The sequence below is a fragment of the Mizuhopecten yessoensis genome, unplaced genomic scaffold (genome assembly GCF_002113885.1).
Source record: "Mizuhopecten yessoensis strain PY_sf001 unplaced genomic scaffold, ASM211388v2 scaffold10637, whole genome shotgun sequence".
Classification (NCBI taxonomy): domain Eukaryota; kingdom Metazoa; phylum Mollusca; class Bivalvia; order Pectinida; family Pectinidae; genus Mizuhopecten; species Mizuhopecten yessoensis.
Genome location: NW_018408646.1, coordinates 147,502 through 167,331, shown reverse-complemented (window position 1 = coordinate 167,331; position 19,830 = coordinate 147,502). Strand labels below are relative to the sequence as shown.

Sequence of the window (19,830 nt, the reverse complement as noted above, 5' to 3'; positions counted from 1 at the left end):
TGGATACAGGTAGATTTACCGGGACGAAAATTACTTTTATGTACATTATATAGAACGGAAGGTGCTATCCGTCCATTTTGGAACAATTTAAAATATTCTATAGAGAAAGCACTCGAATTTACACCGCATGTGATAATAGTAGGAGATATAAATGTAGATATGCTATTACTACCAGATCAACATGTATTGCACCAGATTATGATGGAATATGACCTGACAAATGTCATAACAGAACCCACACGGTTTGGAACCACTAGAAATAGTCTACTCGACCCTATCATTATAAGTGAGAATGTTAAATGTATTGATTCCTTTGTAATAAACGTTGATAGAAGTATAAGTGATCATAATACATATGCAGTAGTTATTGAAAGCTCTTATACAAACCCAAAATCATTTAAACGAGAAATATGGCTTTATAAACATGCAAACTATGATGAACTTAATTTGAGAATCAATAACTATGATTCGGAAAATTTATTTCATAACTCTACCGCGATTAATAATGCATGTGAACAATTTACAACTACGTTATTATCAATGTCAAAAGCATTCCAACCAAACTTGTGACCATGAGATCAAATGACAAGCCATGGATGTCATCAGAATTACGCAGGGAAATAAGAATTAGAGATAAATTTCATAAAAGATTTAAGAAGTATAAAAACCCTGATGTATTAGCAGAACTAAAACGTCAAAGAAATAAAGTTAATAACATGAAAAAATATGCAAGGGAAACATTCTATGAAAATGTTAATGATATATTTGACACTTATAATAATACAGATCTAAAGTCATATTGGAGACTCATGCGACGTTTAATTAAACAATCTGGCCAATCACAGACTTTTCCTCCATTGATAAACCCTACTAATCTACAGACTGCTGCTGACAATATTGAAAAAGCAGATATTCTTAACAAATATTTTTGTTCAATATCAGATATAGATGATACTGAAACACATATGCCAATATTTGAATCCAGAACCGCAGCTGGACTGGAATCAATTATCATCACAAATGAAAATGTTAGTGATATATTAAAAACTCTTAAGCTAGGAAAAGCGTCCTGGCACGACAAATTAAGTCATACTCTACTGTAAAATACTGCCATTTCCATTGCCAGGCCTTTAACTTTATTATTTAACATGTCATTGAGCACATCAATTTTTCCAGAATACTGGAAACAAGCTATTGTTTTACCATTTTTCAAAAAAGGTGATCGACATTTAGTGTCAAACTATAGACCAATATCGCTATTATCATGTGTCATTAAAATATTTGAGAGAGTTGTTTTTAAATATGTCCATAACTACTTTATAGATAACTCACTTTTTTACACTTTCCAATCAGGTTTTATGCCAAATCATTCCACAGTTCATCAACTCATCGAAATATGTCATACTATCTGCCATTCACTTGAAGAGAAAAAGCATGCATGTTTAATTTTTTTGTGACATTTCAAAGGCATTTGATAGAGTATGGCACAAGGGACTTAGAGTAAAGCTGAAAGCATATGGGATTAAGGGGAAATTACTAGAATGGATAACAAGTTATATAACAAATAGACAACAAAAAGTACTTCTTGATAAGAACTATTCTACTACAGGAAATTTAAGAGCTGGTGTCCCTCAAGGTAGCGTATTGGGCCCCTTGTTGTTTTTAATATATGTCAATGATATTGCTGATAATATACTTAGTATATCTAGGCTATTCGCTGATGACAAATACACAAGTTCTGCTAATAACAAACTCTAGAAATATTCCAGATATTAGCTTACAATTTGGAAACTCCCTATTGACATTCACACAAAAACAGACATTTAGGAGTTACTTTTAGTGCAGATGCAAAATGGTCTTAGCCACACATATATGAAATATACAATTCTTGCATGAAAAAAGTATCTGTACTAAGAAAACTAAAATATCTTTTAAACAGGAAAACTCTTTTGAAATTATATAAATTATTTATTTTACCTGTACTAGAGTATGCCAGTGAAGTTTGGGATGGCTGCTCATCACTTGCAGATGCTAACCATCTAGAAAAAGGTACAGTTGGAAGCAGCTATAGGCCTAGGGTCATAACAGGTTTACCATCATTTGCCAGAATAGAAACACTATTTAGAAACCAATTTAGAACCTTTATCAATAAGAAGGGAACGCAAGAAATTAATATTATTCTACAAAATGCACAATAATCTAACTCCATCGTTTGAATTTGAACATACTGCCAGTCTACTTTGAATACGGAAATAGAAAACTTAATATTTTACATACAAGATTAAGACATGCCTGTAGTTCTTTAAGATATGATCTGTATATGGTAAACATTATAGAAAGTCCGTCTTGTACGTGTGGAAGTCAACAAGAAAATTCATTTCATTATTTTTTTGAGTGTAATCTATATATGAAAGAGAAAGGTGATTGTTATTACTTACATTATCTGTATATGGTATTATAAACTTAGACTTACTAGTAAATGGCAGTTCAGATTTTTCGCGTGGGGAAAACATCCATGTATTCAAATCAGTACAGAAGTTTATTGAAGAGAGTGGTATGGTCTAATTTCTCTCTCTCTCTCTCTCTCCTTCGTTATTTTCATTATCGATTTGTGTAAAATCTACTGATGTTGCCATGTACACTGTATAAAATATCTGAGAGAAGGCTTCATAAGTTGAAATAACTTGTGCCTAATCCATTTGCAAATTTCTGCAATAAAATATGTTTAAATCAAACACGTCCTGAACTACCCATAGGTTTATGGTGATGATATTGATGGCCTGTATACAGATGACACGTCCTGAACTACCCATAGGTTTATGGTGATGATATTAATGGCCTGTATACAGTTGACACATCCTGAATTACCCATAGGTTTATGGTGATGATATTGATATTGATATATGGTATAGTTGTCTGCTTATTCAGGATGTGTGAAGTGATTTTAATATTATTGTGTGTGAAGGATACTTGGAAAACCAGAGACAGTAATTGCTCCATCTTTGGAGATTCGTCTCTTACTGAAAGAAAAAGAAGGAGAATAAAGGAGCACATCATAAATCAATGTTCTGCCATCTTAAAATTGTCACCAGTGTCTATTACATTTACAAAATGTTTACACATTAGATCAATAAACACTAACAAGACGTAACTAAAAGCACTAATAATCGACTGACTTCATTGGTATTGCCTGGTAGCTTGCCAAAGGCATTTTCAGAACTAGAAAACAGTATAGCCAAAGTAGAAAGGCATGACTTAGGATACACCAGCTCACGCCCTATTATTGGAGACAGCGTCATACTGACGTGTTTGTAGTTTGTTTTCGTGTAACAAATGCTCAAAATAGGCCTCGCAACTTTTAGCTCACCTGGCCCTTCTTTAAATATTGCACTTTAATAAAGCTGTGCAAACATGTATTTTTTTTTAATCCCCAATGTTATGTAGCTAATGTGTGCCTAAAAGATCTTGATAGATAACTGGCTTATGTTGTTTTAGTATGTCCTTTCCAGGAGTTTGTGACGACTATGATTTAATCAATAGCCAGGCTTTGTACAATAACTTAAAAATGCAGGTGTACATATGGCTGTTTTAATTTCAGAAGAAGAATGTATGCCTCTTACATACCCAGGGGTGTAGGATAGGGAAATTCCAGCCAAGGGATTTTCAAATTTTGCTTACTAACTGACCGCGTTTTGCTACACACAAATTTCCTAGAAATCAAACCATCAGGAATCGGTGTAGGCACGAATCTAATCAAATATAGGAAAATGATGAAAGCGGTGAGATAGCAGTGCCTCCAAGTAATCACCCCCGGGTTTGATAAGAAACCTCTTCAAAATACATAAATATCAATTTTTCAAAAATTACCTGTTAATAGACTATGACATCTATTGATGTATCATCACGAACCAGAGACGTAAACAAGACGCCTCCAGCGAAGTGTCTAAGAATAGCTATTTTCTCATTTTAAGTTCTCTGCCATATGTTGTGTAAACAATAATGTAGGGCCCCCTGTATTAAGCAAAAAAAATGTAGAAAATTTTAACAGATTTAGATTAAAATGTATGCATAGGTCCGGTATGAGGACAGCTGTAATGAATTTATAATTAAGGGCTTCATGTTCAATGTCAAGGTCACCTTATTTATAGAAATTTGTTAAAGAATGACAATAGATTTGTTTCAAAGTAGGGGCTGTCATTGAAGAAACGTTGTACAAAATACTTTTTGGGTCACCAGGTGCAAGTGCAAAGTACCAGAGTGAGTTAAGTGGTGTTGCTTTATCTGTCATCCGTCCCTAGTCTGTCATCCGTCCCTCATCTGTCATCCGTCCCCCGTCCCTAGTCTGTTATCCGTCCCTAGTCTGTCATCTGCCAACTTTTCAATTAATGACATTTCCTCCCAAATTACTTAACAGAATTCAACCAAGTTTGGATGACGTTTGACCTTGACCTCAAGTACTAAAACAATGATTTCCAGAGCATATCTTGGTCACTGTTTCTTGAATTAGCATATCAAACTTTGTACAATGGTACATTATCGGCAGGTGGTGTGTGGTATCCTTAAATGAGGTAACTATGACCTCAATTTGACCTTTGACCTTGACCTCAAGTACTAAAATATGGTGTAAATACTATTTTCCATAGCCTATCCCGGGCACTGCTTCATGAATGGGCTTCAAACTCCATTTGGAGTGGGATTATCCTTGAAGCCAGCACTTTGAGTAAAACCTTTTTTTTCAATTATCTACCTTTATAAATAAACTTCGTCAAGCGTTTTAAGTTTTATGTCAAGTTTTATTTGTAAGCCACTACATATGTACTGGCAATACAACCATTTCCTGTGGTAGTCATAATGAAGTCATGAGGTGTACATCTCGAGGCAGAAATAGAGGTTTGATAGCAATACTCTCTCATATCTTTATTAAACAGTAAATGCAGGCCCCTGGGGCCTCTTGTTAAATAGCGGACCTCATGCTGATGGTCAACTATTGCTTTTGTTTCAGAGAACTGGTAGAAATTGACCATGAAGATAGCAGGCTGTCGTTTAAAGTCCATGGATTTGTGACAAACGCCAATTATTCCATGAAGAAGTGTACAATGCTTCTGTTCATCAACCGTAAGTTCTAGCTACATGTACCTCTTCATCAACCGTAAGTTCTAGACACCTCTTCATCAACCGTAAGTTCTAGTCACCTCTTCATCATCCATAAGTTCTAGTCACCTCTTCATCAACCGTAAGTTCTAGACACCTCTTCATCAACCGTAAGTTCTAGTCACCTCTTCATCATCCATAAGTTCTAGTCACCTCTTCATCAACCGTAAGTTCTAGACACCTCTTCATCAACCGTAAGTTCTAGTCACCTCTTCATCATCCATAAGTTCTAGTCACCTCTTCATCAACCGTAAGTTCTAGTCACCTCTTCATCAACCGTAAGTTCTAGTCACCTCTTCATCAACCGTAAGTTCTAGTCACCTCTTCATTAGAATTTGGAACTAATAGTTGAAATAAGACATATGTTGCTTTATACTGTATGATAGCTGACCTGGCCCCATTAGGACCATGAAATACCCAGGTAAGCTTACGCTGTACCATGTCATCTGTCATCTGTCCATCTGTCTTCTGTCCATCTGTCCACCCTGCAATAATCTTATGATAATAATTATAATGATAATTCGAGAATCTTGTATACCGCTTTATCACAACCTAGTTCATAGGTCGTCTCAAAGCGGTTGACAAATTATTATCTGTGGTTATCAAACAACCTCTGCTTCAGAAGAACTGATGATTGGAATATTACCAAATTTAATTGCAATCATTCTGAGGTGGTTGGGATTGAAAATTGTATAAAATGTATAAAAATAGGGGGGGAGGGGGGTGCTCAGAGCCGAGACCTAAATGGGAAAATATTTACAAATATGTTCAAATATATCCAGTTGACCAGTACAAGCCCTCTGGATCTCTTGTTGTGGTAGTTAGCTTATGTCTGTTATGTTTTAGTTTATAATAGAGAAGTCATGGAGATAGTTCAAAGATTGAAATAATTAATGGTAAAGTGGTGCATTGAAAATCTTAACACAGATCGGTTGGTGGATTCCAGCACCCTGCGGAAGTCGCTGGACACTGTTTACCAGGCTTATCTGCCAAAGAACTCTCATCCATTTATGTACCTCAGGTAAGTTGTAATTGCTCTAAACGTATCCCAGCTTAGAAATAGTCGGTGATTTTGAGAACTTCCGATACCCAGTAATTATTACATGTGATTTACTTCTATTTGTTTCGAAGATTTAAGTAAATCACACAGTTTATTGATTAATGCAGCCTACAGAAGGAAAGCTACGTTCAGTTTTATATAGAAATCAGCTGAAATGGTACGATCAACTAGGGATTAGTGACCTTCATCCATTTTTCTCCCACCCTTCAGAGGCGTGTCTCCCGTTTTAGCCAGGAAAGATCAGCTTCTCACCCCCTAGGGGGAGATAGTCTCGTGCCGATTAGCACGTGTTAAATTGTGACGTCATTAAAATGCATCATCGGTAATTGTGACGTCATCAAAAGTGAATGACGATATGCATACCCCACATGTGTTTTTGTTTACAAACATGGCAGACTACTGTCGGTGGAGCTGTGACTGAAATAATAGGATGGGAGAAAAATAATCATCCCCTCGGGGTGATTTGTTTGGTTGTCTAAACCTCGGCAGAGCCTTGTGTAAGACAACCAAAAAACATCCCCCCTCGGGCTGGAGATATCTCTGTCACACCCTCAAGGTAGGGGACGACTCTATTAGTCTTCATGACTTTGGCTAGTAGCATGCTGAAGAGAAGTGCTAGAGAAGTGCTATCACAGTTGTTTAGATATAAGTGACCTTAACCTGCCTTTAAGGTCATAGGGGTTAAATTTTTACCTGTAGCATACTTTCAGGATAAAGGCCCATCACATTTGTTTAAGTTTATGAACTCAGCCCACTTTATGGTAAAATGGGGCAAACCTGTGTGCCTGTCTGTTAATGTTTTCTTTTTCTTCACTGCTTAACTGATTTTAACTAATTTCAATTGGGGCAATGTTGGGCCAAGGGAACCCCATCTTCCCACCTCCTAGAGGTAGAAGGACAGGGCCCAATTAGGGAAATAAAAAGAAATCTTTAAAACACTTCTACTAAATGAATAAAGGGATTTTGCAAAAAGTTTTGCTCTGGTGCATTCTTAGACCTAAGGAAATAAATAGATCATGTGGCCCCTAGGAACAGAGACTGAATATCGGGGGATAACGTTAGAGGTAAATGTTAAAAAATAATGCTGAATACTTATGGAGAATGGGGTGCCCAGAGCCCAGTAGTAGAAGTGAATATTTAAAATCACTCTCAGTCTGTATAAATGGAGGGATGTTTACCAGACTTATTTTGAGCGTTCTTGGCCAAGGGGACTCACCATTTTATAACTATATAGATAGGCTGGTCTCCCAGGTTGCCGACAGCTTAAATGAAGGAAATAGACGTAAATCTTCTCAATCCTTTTCCTTCAGTAAATAAAGGTAATGGTACCAAAGTATAAATCTAGGATGGAACTCATTGTGTATACCACTAAACAAGGTATGTGGCTCCTCTGGGGACAGTGGGGAGTGGGGTTTTTCTTGTTTTGTTAGTATACCATATGCAACATTTTTATTTCATTGTTGTATTGATTGATTGTTATATTCACTTTATCAACAGTTTGGAGATTGCCCCTCAGAATGTGGATGTGAATGTTCATCCAACCAAACATGAGGTTCACTTCTTACACGAGGATGCCATCATAGAAAGTATACAGAAAGCTGTGGAGGCCAAACTACTGGGGTCTAACTCGTCCCGAACCTACTTCACACAGGTATACATATCCCTTACCTACATATAGAAAGCTGTAGAGGCCAAACTACTGGGGTCTGACTCGTCCCGAACCTACTTCACACAGGTATACATATCCCTTACCTACATACAAAAAGCTGTGGAGGCCAAACTACTGGGGTCTAACTCGTCCCAAACCTACTTCACACAGGGAAACATATCCCTTACCTACATATAGAAAGCTGTAGAGTCCAAACTACTGGGGTTCTAACTCGTCCCGAACCTACTTCACACAGGTATACATATCCCTTACCTACATACAGAAGGCTGTAGAGGCCAAACTACTGGGGTCTAACTCGTCCCGAACCTACTTCACACAGGTATACATATCCCTTACCTACATACAGAAAGCTGTAGAGGCCAAACTACTGGGGTCTAACTCGTCCCAAACCTACTTCACACAGGTATACATATCCCTTACCTACATATAGAAAGCTGTAGAGGCCAAACTACTGGGGTTCTAACTCGTCCCGAACCTACTTCACACAGGTATACATATCCCTTACCTACATACAGAAAGCTGTAGAGGCCAAACTACTGGGCTCTAACTCGTCCCGAACCTACTTCACACAGGTATGCATATCCCTTACCTACATACAGAAAGCTGTGGGGGCCAAACTACTGGGGTCTAACTCGTCCCGAACCGACTTCACACAGGGATACATATCCCGTACCTACATACAGAAAGCTGTAGAGGCCTTACTACTGGGGTCTAACTCGTCCCGAACCTACTTCACACAGGTATACATATCCCGTACCTACATACAGAAAGCTGTAGAGGCCTTACTACTGGGGTCTAACTCGTCCCGAACCTACTTCACACAGGTATACATATCCCTTACCTACATACAGAAAGCTGTAGAGGCCTTACTGCTGGGGTCTAACTCGTCCCGAACCTACTTCACACAGGTATACATATCCCTTACCTACATACAGAAAGCTGTAGAGGCCAAACTACTGGGGTCTAACTCGTCCCGAACCTACTCAGTAAGACAGGTTAAAAGATCACAGTCAAATCTGCACATGCAACCACCTGTATTAAGATACCACCTGTGTTAAAGAGTCCACCTGTGTTAAGTGATCACCTGTATTAAGTGATCACCAGTATTAAGAGACCAGCTGTGTTAAGAGACCACAGTGTTAAGTGATCACCTGTATTAAGTGATCACCAGTATTAAGAAACCACCTGTGTTAAGAGACCACTGTGTTAAGTGATCACCTGTATTAAGTGATCACCAGTATTAAGAGACCACCTGTGGTAAGAGACCACAGTGGTAAGTGATCTCCTGTATTAAGTGATCACCTGTATTAAGAGACCACCTGTGTTAAGAGACCACAAGTGCTAAGTGATCACCTGTATTAAGTTATCACTGGTATTAAGAGACCACCTGTGTTAAGAGACCACAAGTGTTAAGTGATCACCTGTATTAAGTTAACACCGGTATTAAGAGACCACCTGTGTTAAGAGACCATCTGTGTTAAGAGACCACAGTGTTAAGTGATCACCTGTATTAAGTGATCACCAGTATTAAGTTATCACCGGTATTAAGAAACCACCTGTGTTAAGAGACCACAGTGGTAAGTGATCACCTGTATTAAGTGATCACCTGTATTAAGAGACCACCTGTGTTAAGAGACCACAAGTGTTAAGTGATCACCTGTATTAAGTTATCACCGGTATTAAGAGACCACCTGTGTTAAGAGACCACAGTGTTAAGTGATCACCTGTATTAAGTGATCACCAGTATTAAGAGACCACCTGTGTTAAGAGATCACTTTTAATGTATCGTATTATAATGGTTCAATCTATTATGAGCTTAACCTGTATACAGAGACCAGCTATATTAAGAGACCACTTCAAATGTTCCCAAATGTAGATTGATTAATATAAGTTGAAATAACTTGATTCACAATTGTTATAAAATATACAAAGTTTATATATTTATATACTCATTATGATCTTAGTGTCTAAGTATTGTGTGTAAGGAACCCTTTCAGCAGTGGACATCAGTATCCTATAGGCATTTCTAGTTATATCTTACAAGTACAAGTTAGATTAAACTTTTGTTGTAAGATAATTTGACGTCCTAGATCTCTGTTTTTTGGCTGGAGATTAAAATGTTATACATTTGTATCTCTGAATTATGAAGTTATACTGCTCTGTATGTTGTGAAATATTAATTGTATTATATGTTACTAATTAACTTTAACTTTAATTGGGATGGATGTACAAATAACTGTTTCCCTATTTAAATTGCAAGTTGCTTTCAATAACTTATAAAGAGTGATTAATTTATGATAAAAAAGTGTTTTGAAAATGTAAAGGTATTGAATTAAATGTTTTCATCCCAATACAGAGTAATATTAATGTCAGTTTGACATAGTTTTAATGGTAGAATATTATTTGTATACTTCCAGGCCCTACTTCCAAATGCTTCCATCGCAGCAGATGACAAAGCATCATCATCATCAGGTAGGTTTTCGATTTTACTTCATACTTAAAATAGAATTCTTTAGTTATTAGTTTAGGGTGTTGATGCTATAATCTTCCTAAGGGGAGATAATTTAGTGACAATCCAAATACATACAATGATAATACAATAGTAATAATTGATTTATTGAGGGTGAACTCTTGCTTGGTTTATACAGGGTCAGAAATGTAAACAACATTCTGTAGGATTACAATCTATACAACCAGTATCTCAAGGGATGTTAAAACATGGCTATCAGGGCGTGAAGAAAGGATTAAGGGACTCATTAGTCACCTAGCCCCAAGGTCTGGTTGTAATCTGTCTATTGTCAGATTTTTAGCTCAGAAAGGGAAATAGGGGTTTATCTTTAAACAAATATTCCTTAAGAGCAGGTACACATAATTTTTCGTCTAATGTGGCATAACACATGCATGGGCCAAGAGAATTAAGAGTTGTATGAACTAAGGGTGTGTTCATCCCCTTAGGGCAGAGAGGCGTGGTCAGACGGGGTAATAAAGGTAAAACCTTAAATTCTACTCCATCAGTGTTGTTGAAGGGATTTTAACCACATTTGGTATTGATTATCCTTTGGCAAAGTGGACTCGGGGTTGTTATGGTGGAGGTTTTAGCTCCCCAGGTACCAGAGGGTCGGGGTCTAAAAGGGATTAGGAAGTATACCAAGGTGATAGCTGGGATTCATATTTGTGAAGGAAAAGGGGCTGATCAAAATAATTTTGGTGCCCGAAAGGGTAAAAAGGATAAAACTTCAAAGATATTTCTGCTGAAATGGCAGTGTGATCGATTGACATTAAGTTTAAATCTGCCAACAAAGATCAATAATGTGTAATGATATTTAACCTATTTAAATAAATCACACCTTGAAATTCTTCAATGGTCACAGATGTGAAACAAAAAGAAGGTGCGGAATTCAGGCCCATTGGGCTTCTTGTCAGTAGAAATGTTTAAAGTCATACTAATGTGTATGATCAAATATAGTTACTTAATAACCATTTGTCTTTACTCCTTAAGTCTGTAAAAGGATAGACCAAAACATTGCAATGTACAAAGTCAAATGTTTCGATAGATACATAGACTGTCCAAGATTGATAAAACAATCTCGAAGATTCTTCAAAATCCACATTCTATTTAAATCCCACTTCTTGAGTCCTGATTTAATGGTTCTAAGAATGAAATTAAGTGAGACATTTCCATCATGTGGAGCCAATAGCAGAGCCAGCAATAACCTTATATATAGATTCCTGTGAATTTCAAAGATCAAGTACAGACGGTACCGGTCTGAAACCTTATCATTTAATGGTATTCAGAATGTTTTGTATACAGAAGCATAATAAACCAGTATTTCATCTTTCAAAATATTGAAAAAATGAATTACACCATAGTAGGGTTTCTTTGATTATCTGGAACAAGTTTAAAATTGTTTTTGTAAGAAAGGTACAGTAACAAATATATAAAGTGTTTGCAGACACGGGTGGTGCTTGATGTTTTATGTCTGCCCACACAACCTCATATTTGTCTTGTTATTTTGTTGAGTATGTATGCTTTTGATGTGGGGGTCACGAAATAAAGACTTTTTTTTTTTAGGTCACCTGAGCTTTAGCTCAAGTGACCTATTGCTATCCGTTTTCGTCCGTCGTCGTCCGTCGTCCGTCGTCCGTTAACATTTTACATTTCAAACTTAAAGTCAAGTTCTGCTGGGCCGATTGAACTGAAAGTTGATAGGAATGATCGCCTCATGGTCCTGACAAAGTGTTGTTATTTTTCGGGTCGATCAGAAATCCAATATGGCCGCCACGGCCGCCATTTTGAAAACCTATTTCAAACTTAAAGTCAAGTTCTGCTGGACCGATTGAACTGAAAGTTGGTAGGAATGATCGCCTCATGGTCCTGACAAAGTGTTGTTATTTTTCGGGTCGATCAGAAATCCAATATGGCCGCCACGGCCGCCATTTTGAAAACCTATTTCAAACTTAAAGTCAAGTTCTGCTGGACCGATTGAACTGAAAGTTGGTAGGAATGATCGCCTCATGGTCCTGACAAAGTGTTGTTATTTTTCGGGTCAATCAGAAATACAATTTGGCTGCCATGGCCGCTATTTTGCTACTAAGTTCTAATAGGCCGATCTCACTTAAAATTGGTCTAGGAATGATCAGCTCATGGTCCTGACAAAGTTAAGTTAACATTATACTATTTTTTACTCAAATTGGTACATATTTCAACAACAAAAATAAATACTATAGACTCAGGTGACCGTTAAGGCCCATGGGCCTCTTGTTTTTTTAAGGAGTTCAAGCTGCCAAAAGAAAACCAAATATAACTTACGGGAAATTTATGAGAAATAAACGAGATGAAATAATCAAAATATAATCAATGATAGTGTTTTGAGTGTAATTCAGTGGGGCTAGACTAGGTTTCCAACCCCGGACTTCAGGTTGTTACATTATCACTCTAACCCGCTGAGCTACCTCAGGTAAACGGGAGTGTTCGGCTGTGATATCTAACAAGGTCATTACAATAAAACCGGAATTACTAGATATCTTACAAACATAAGCCTTAAAGGTATTACATATATATACTACAATATCGTAGGCGATCTCTCATAGTAACAAGGTATATACAATAATACTGGAATTACTAGATATCTCACGAACACTAGGTATTACATATATATACTACAATATCGTCGGCGCTCTCTCATAGTAACAAGGTCTATACAATAATACTGGAATTACTAGATATCTCACCAACACTAGGTATTTCATACATATACTACAATATTGTAGGCGATCTCTCATAGTAACAAGGTATATACCATAATACTGGAATTACTAGATATCTCACGAACACTAGGTATTTCATACATATACTACAATATTGTAGGCGATCTCTCATAGTAACAAGGTATATACAATAATACTGGAATTACTAGATATCTCACCGACACTAGGTATTTCATACATATACTACAATATTGTAGGCGATCTCTCATAGTAACAAGGTATATACAATAATACTGGAATTACTAGATATCTCACCAACACTAGGTATTTCATACATATGCTACAATATTGTAGGCGATCTCTCATAGTAACAAGGTATATACAATAATACTGGAATTACTAGATATCTCACGAACACTAGGTATTACATATATATACTACAATATCGTAGGCGTTCTCTCATAGTAACAAGGTCTATACAATAATACTGGAATTACTAGATATCTCACCAACACTAGGTATTTCATACATATACTACAATATTGTAGGCGATCTCTCATAGTAACAAGGTATATACAATAATACTGGAATTACTAGATATCTCACCAACACTAGGTATTTCATACATATACTACAATATTGTAGGCGATCTCTCATAGTAACAAGGTATATACAATAATACTGGAATTACTAGATATCTCACAAACACTAGTTATTTCATACATATACTACAATATCGTAGGCGATCTCTCATAGTAACAAGGTCTATACAATAATACTGGAATTACTAGATATCTCACCAACACTAGGTATTTCATACATATGCTACAATATTGTAGGCGATCTCTCATAGTAACAAGGTATATACAATAATACTGGAATTACTAGATATCTCACAAACACTAGGTATTACATACATATACTACAATATCGTAGGCGATCTTTCTAAGTAACAAGGTCGAGTCAATAATAAGTCCACAAAGCTCAGTCAAGCATCTTCAGGTCCCTTGGGTCTCTTTTTGCAAGATGAATCCTCCGATCAATTATAGATCGTTGATTAACAAGGCAGATGTTATGTTACAGTAAATACGATACCCTTAAAAGGGAAACATCTTGATTAAAACACCCACATTAAAATGGAACCAAGCTTGAAGGTCTCATCAATTCTTATTATAAAGATCAGGACTTCAATTTCATTTCTATATCGGATACATGTATGTGTGCCCTGAGAATTAAGTTGTTATATTGAATATTGAAAATAGATAAAGTTGATACCATGACCTCTGGTGAAAATACGCTAAATTTGTGAACAAATCACATTTCATATCAGATTGTTCTTTATCTGTCAACGACTACTACTATAAAAGTCAAAGTTCTCACAGGTGGAAATATTTGCATTGTGACTCTTTGATGCGATCACGTTATTGGCGATGGTTCTGAAATCGATATGGGGGTATTCTATATCACAGTGGATATTTTCAGGCTCATTTACACGAAAAAGGAAAGCATTTCCACACCACAATCATTTTAACTGTTACAGTATTTATGATATTAACTGTCTGCTTTGTCAGATAAAAACAATTGAATCTAAATACATACTATTAAAACATTTCTGTCAATGACATCAGATTAAGACATTTGTGTCCGACATCAGATTAAGACATTTGTGTCTGTGACATCAGATTAAGACATTTGTGTCTGACATCAGATTAAGATATTTGTGTCTGTGACATCAGATTAAGACATTTGTATCTGTGATATCAGATTAAGACATTGTATCTGTGACATCAGATTAAGACATTTGTGTCTGACATCAGATTAAGACATTTGTGTCTGTGACATCAGATTAAGACATTGTATCTGACATCAGATTAAGACATTTGTATCTGTGACATCAGATTAAGACATTGTATCTGTGACATCAGATTAAGACATTTGTGTCTGTGACATCAGATTAAGGCATTGTTGCTTTTGATTTAAGACTAAGTAAGATTAAGACATTTGTATCTGTGACATCAGATTAAGACATTTTTATCTGTGACATCAGATTAAGACATTTGTGTCTGTGACATCAGATTAAGACATTTGTGTCTGTGACATCAGATTAAGTCATTTGTGTCTGTGTCATCAGATTGATGCTTTTTTGAAATTTTGAAATACCTGACCTTTTTACCTGAGAATCTTCGTGTAAATGTACAGCGTCTTATGTCAAAAATGAAGTTTATAATCTCTGTTATCATTTGCCAATCGCATTTGCGGACAAAAATAATGTTAAAAGGATCTTTCTCTTGCTTAAATCTGATTAATTAAAAGTTTCATCTTTTCTTACCTTTATTACCACCTGTACAGGTAAATACTGAAGCAACTTAAGAATTGAAAACGTTCATATATACTAGAGACAACAACGAACAATTTTAACTTTTTTCCCATATAACGAATATTTTTCAAGTTATGCACATTTGAAAAATCAAGTAAATTAATTTAAATTTCAATAATTAATTCAGTAGTGGTGTCCGTTTACATAGAAATCAATGTAGAAGCCTAAGGATTAAAGAACTGCAAATTCAATTGCATAACTTCGTTGCCATAGCAACCACACAGAGGCTTCTAATTGGTCGCAATTTAGAAATTGTTCGATTTCACTCAATTTAGTATGTAGGTGTATAAAGGCATTGCGATCATTTTCTGATGCGTCTTTGCAACTATAGGGTAGATATTGTTCGGTTTTGATAACAGTTGTTATATAGGGGTATTAGGGGACTGCGAAATTCAACCCCATAGGTTTCGCTGCCATACCAACAATATGGAGGCTTCAGATTGGTCGAAATTCAGATATTGTTCGATTTCACTGAAATTTAGTATGAAGGTGTTTTATGCGATTGTGATCCATATCTGATGTATCTTTGCGACTATGGAGGCAGTTTGGGGGACTTCTGTAATGGTCCCCCTTTACAATTAGTACTTGTTAAATATGTGTTTGCACAATTGACTTGTGTAATCCGAGATGCCAGGCGAACACATATGTTTTATTGCCTATATGTAAATCTGCAATTAAACATATCAGGGTGGTTGGGTGGTGCAGTGGATAACGCACTTGCCTTTCACCAAGGCGGTTGGGGTCACCTGCCCGACGAAGTGGGTTTTCTCTTGGTACTCCGGTTTCCTCCCACACTAAGGCCCCCACGCGCTAACATCTGGGCCAACAAGAGTGATTAATATAAGTTGAGATAACTTGTTTCATAATTGTTGTAAAATAAATGAAGTTTATATTATATAAGTCTGCAAACACAGGTGGTCTCCTTATGAAGGTATAAAAGTGTTGTCTTAAACACAGGTGGTCTCCTAATGGAGGTATAAAAGTGTTGTCTTAAACACAGGTGGTCTCCTAATGGAGGTATAAAAGTGTTGTCTTAAACACAGGTGGTCTCCTAATGGAGGTATAAAAGTGTTGTCTTAAACACAGGTGGTCTCCTAATGGAGGTATAAAAGTGTTGTCTTAAACACAGGTGGTCTCCTTATGAATGTAGTAATTCATGCGCAAGTTTGATTGTCTATTAATATTTAAAGGTAGTGAACATTTCAGTTTTGATAGATAGTTGAGATAGGTAGATACAGATACTTATTGAAGTGATATTTATGGATTGTGATGCGTGTCCATATTTTGATAAACACTCAAGATTCTTGACTCATAATTAACATGCAATATAGCAATTCATACATACACAAACCACATATTGCCACTATGTGCTGTTTAAATCTGCTAATATATATATGTGCAGATGTAAATATTGATAATATTGGCGAAATATTGTAGATGATCTGTTCAAAATATTTGTTAATGCTTAATACCGTCATGTTATCATCAGAAAATGCATTATCATAATCACTACATAATATGTAAAGTCATGTGGTTATAAGACACTAGTAATTTACTCAATATTAACTTCAAACCTATAAAAAGAGACCACTCTGAGGACATTCGAAAACTGGTTTTTTTATTCAGTTAGGACAGGGGTCTCTTAATACAGGTTCAGTTAACAATGAAATCACTACAATGGACAAATCAAAATAGTCTTTTTATACATGTTCAGATAACAATGAAATCATTAAATCGGAAAAAAATAAAAGTGGTTTCTTAATACAAGTTTAATTAAAAATGAAATCACTAAAACAGAAAAAAAATAAAACTGTCCCTTACCACACAGGTGGTCTCTTGATACAGGTTCAGTTGGTGATGATAAAAATTACACAAGATATACAGTACATATCTTTTGTAGATATTACAACGTCTGTAATGGATATAACATTACCTATTATAGATACTATAATGTCTGTAATAGATATAGCATTACCTACTATAGATACTATAATTTCTGTAATAGATATAGCATTACCTACTATAGATACTATAATTTCTGTAATAGATATAGAATAACCTATTATAGATACTATATTGCCTGTAATAGATATAGCATAACCTATTATAGATACTATATTGCCTGTAATAGATATAGCATAACCTATTATAGATACTACAATGGCTGTTATAGATACTACAATGTCTGTTATAGGTAGATACTATAATGTCTGTTATATATATTACAATCTCTGTTATAGATATAGCATTACCTACTATAGATACTATAATATCTGTAATAGATATAGCATTACCTACTATAGATACTATAATGCCTGTTATATAAATTACAATGTCTGTTAGAGATATAGCATTACCTATCATAGATACTATAATGTCTGTAATAGATATAGAATAACCTATTATAGATACTATATTGCCTGTAATAGATATAGCATTACCTCTTATAGATCCTCTAATGTCTGTTATATATATTGCAATGTCTGTTATAGATATAGCATTACCTCTTATAGATCCTCTAATGTCTGTTATATATATTGCAATGTCTGTTATAGGTAGATACTATAATGTCTGTAAGAGATATAGCATTACCTATCATAGATACTATAATGCCTGTTATATAAATTACAATGTCTGTTTTATATATAGCATTACCTATCATAGATACTATAATGTCTGTTATATATATTGCAATGTCTGTTATAGGTAGATACTATAATGTCTGTAAGAGATATAGCATTACCTCTTATAGATCCTCTAATGTCTGTTATATATATTGCAATGTCTGTTATAGATATAGCATTACCTCTTATAGATCCTCTAATGTCTGTTATATATATTGCAATGTCTGTTATAGATATAGCATTACCTATTATAGATACTACAATGTCTGTTATAGATACTATAATGTCTGTTATATATATTACAATGTCTGTAATAGATATAGCATTACCTTTTATAGATACTATAATGTCTGTAATAGATATAGCATAACCTATTATAGATACTACAATGCCTGTTATAGATACTATAATGGCTGTTATATATATTACAATCTCTGTTATAGATATAGCAGTACCTATTATAAATACTATAATGCCTGAAATATATATTACAATGTCTGTTATCGATCCTACAATGTCTGTTATCGATCCTACAATGTCTGTTATAGATACTATAATGCCTGTTATATATATTACAATCTCTGTTATAGATATAGCATTACCTATTATAAATACTATAATGCCTGTTATATATATTACAATGTCTGTTATAGATACTACATTGTCTGTTATAGATACTACATTGTCTGTTATATATATTACAATGTCTGTTATAGATATAGCATTACCTTTTATAGATACTATAATGTCTGTAATAGATATAGCATTACCTATTATAGACACTATAATGTCTGTAATAGATATAGCATTACCTATTATAAATACTATAATGCCTGTTATATATATTACAATGTCTGTTATAGATATAGCATTCCCTTTGATAGATACTATAATGTCTGTAATAGATATAGCATTACCTATTATAGACACTATAATGTCTGTAATAGATATAGCATTACCTATTATAAATACTATAATGCCTGTAATAGATATAGCATTACCTATTATAGATACTACAATGCCTGTTATATATATTACAATGTCTGTTATAGATAAAGAATTACCTTTTATAGATACTATAATGTCTGTAATAGATATAGCATTACCTATTATAAATACTATAATGCCTGTTATATATATTACAATGTCTGTCATAGATACTACATTGTCTGTTATAGATACTACATTGTCTGTTATAGATACTACATTGTCTGTTATATATATTACAATGTCTGTTATAGATAATACAATGTCTGTTATAGATACTATAATGTCTGTTATATATATTACATTGTCTGTTATAGATACTATAATGTCTGTTATATATATTACAATGTCTGTAATAGATATAGCATTACCTATTATAGATACTATAATGCCTGTTATATATATTACAATGTCTGTTATAGGTATTATAATGTTTATTTTAGATATATTACATTGTCTATTATTGATATAACAATGTCTTTTATAAATATTACAATGTCTATTATAAATATTACAATGTCTATTATAAATATTACAATGTCTAGTATAGATATTACAATGTCTATTATAAATATTACAATGTCTATTATAAATATTACAAAGTCTATTATAAATATTACAATGTTTAGTATAGATATTACATTGTCTATTATAAATATTACAATGTTTATTATAAATATTACAATGTCTATTATAAATATTACAATGTCTATTATAAATATTACAAAGTCTATTATAAATATTTCAATGTCTA

At 34.6% G+C, this 19,830-nt stretch overlaps 2 protein-coding genes across 2 annotated transcripts in view; one reads left to right on the top strand and one right to left on the bottom strand.

Moving 5' to 3' along the window:
* Positions 1-19,830, bottom strand: part of LOC110461580 (melanocortin receptor 4-like) — a 51,990-nt gene that overhangs the window by 30,415 nt on the left and 1,745 nt on the right. The gene's annotated exons all lie outside the window — the stretch shown is intronic.
* LOC110461582 (DNA mismatch repair protein Mlh1-like) overlaps positions 5,007-19,830 on the top strand; it is a 73,991-nt gene continuing 59,167 nt past the window's right edge. The window contains exons 1-4 of the mRNA XM_021515113.1: positions 5,007-5,115; positions 6,079-6,172; positions 7,709-7,862; positions 10,298-10,352. Of these exons, the coding sequence (XP_021370788.1) occupies positions 5,082-5,115; positions 6,079-6,172; positions 7,709-7,862; positions 10,298-10,352 (337 nt within the window). The 5' untranslated portion in view covers positions 5,007-5,081. The remainder of the gene's footprint in view (positions 5,116-6,078; positions 6,173-7,708; positions 7,863-10,297; positions 10,353-19,830) is intronic.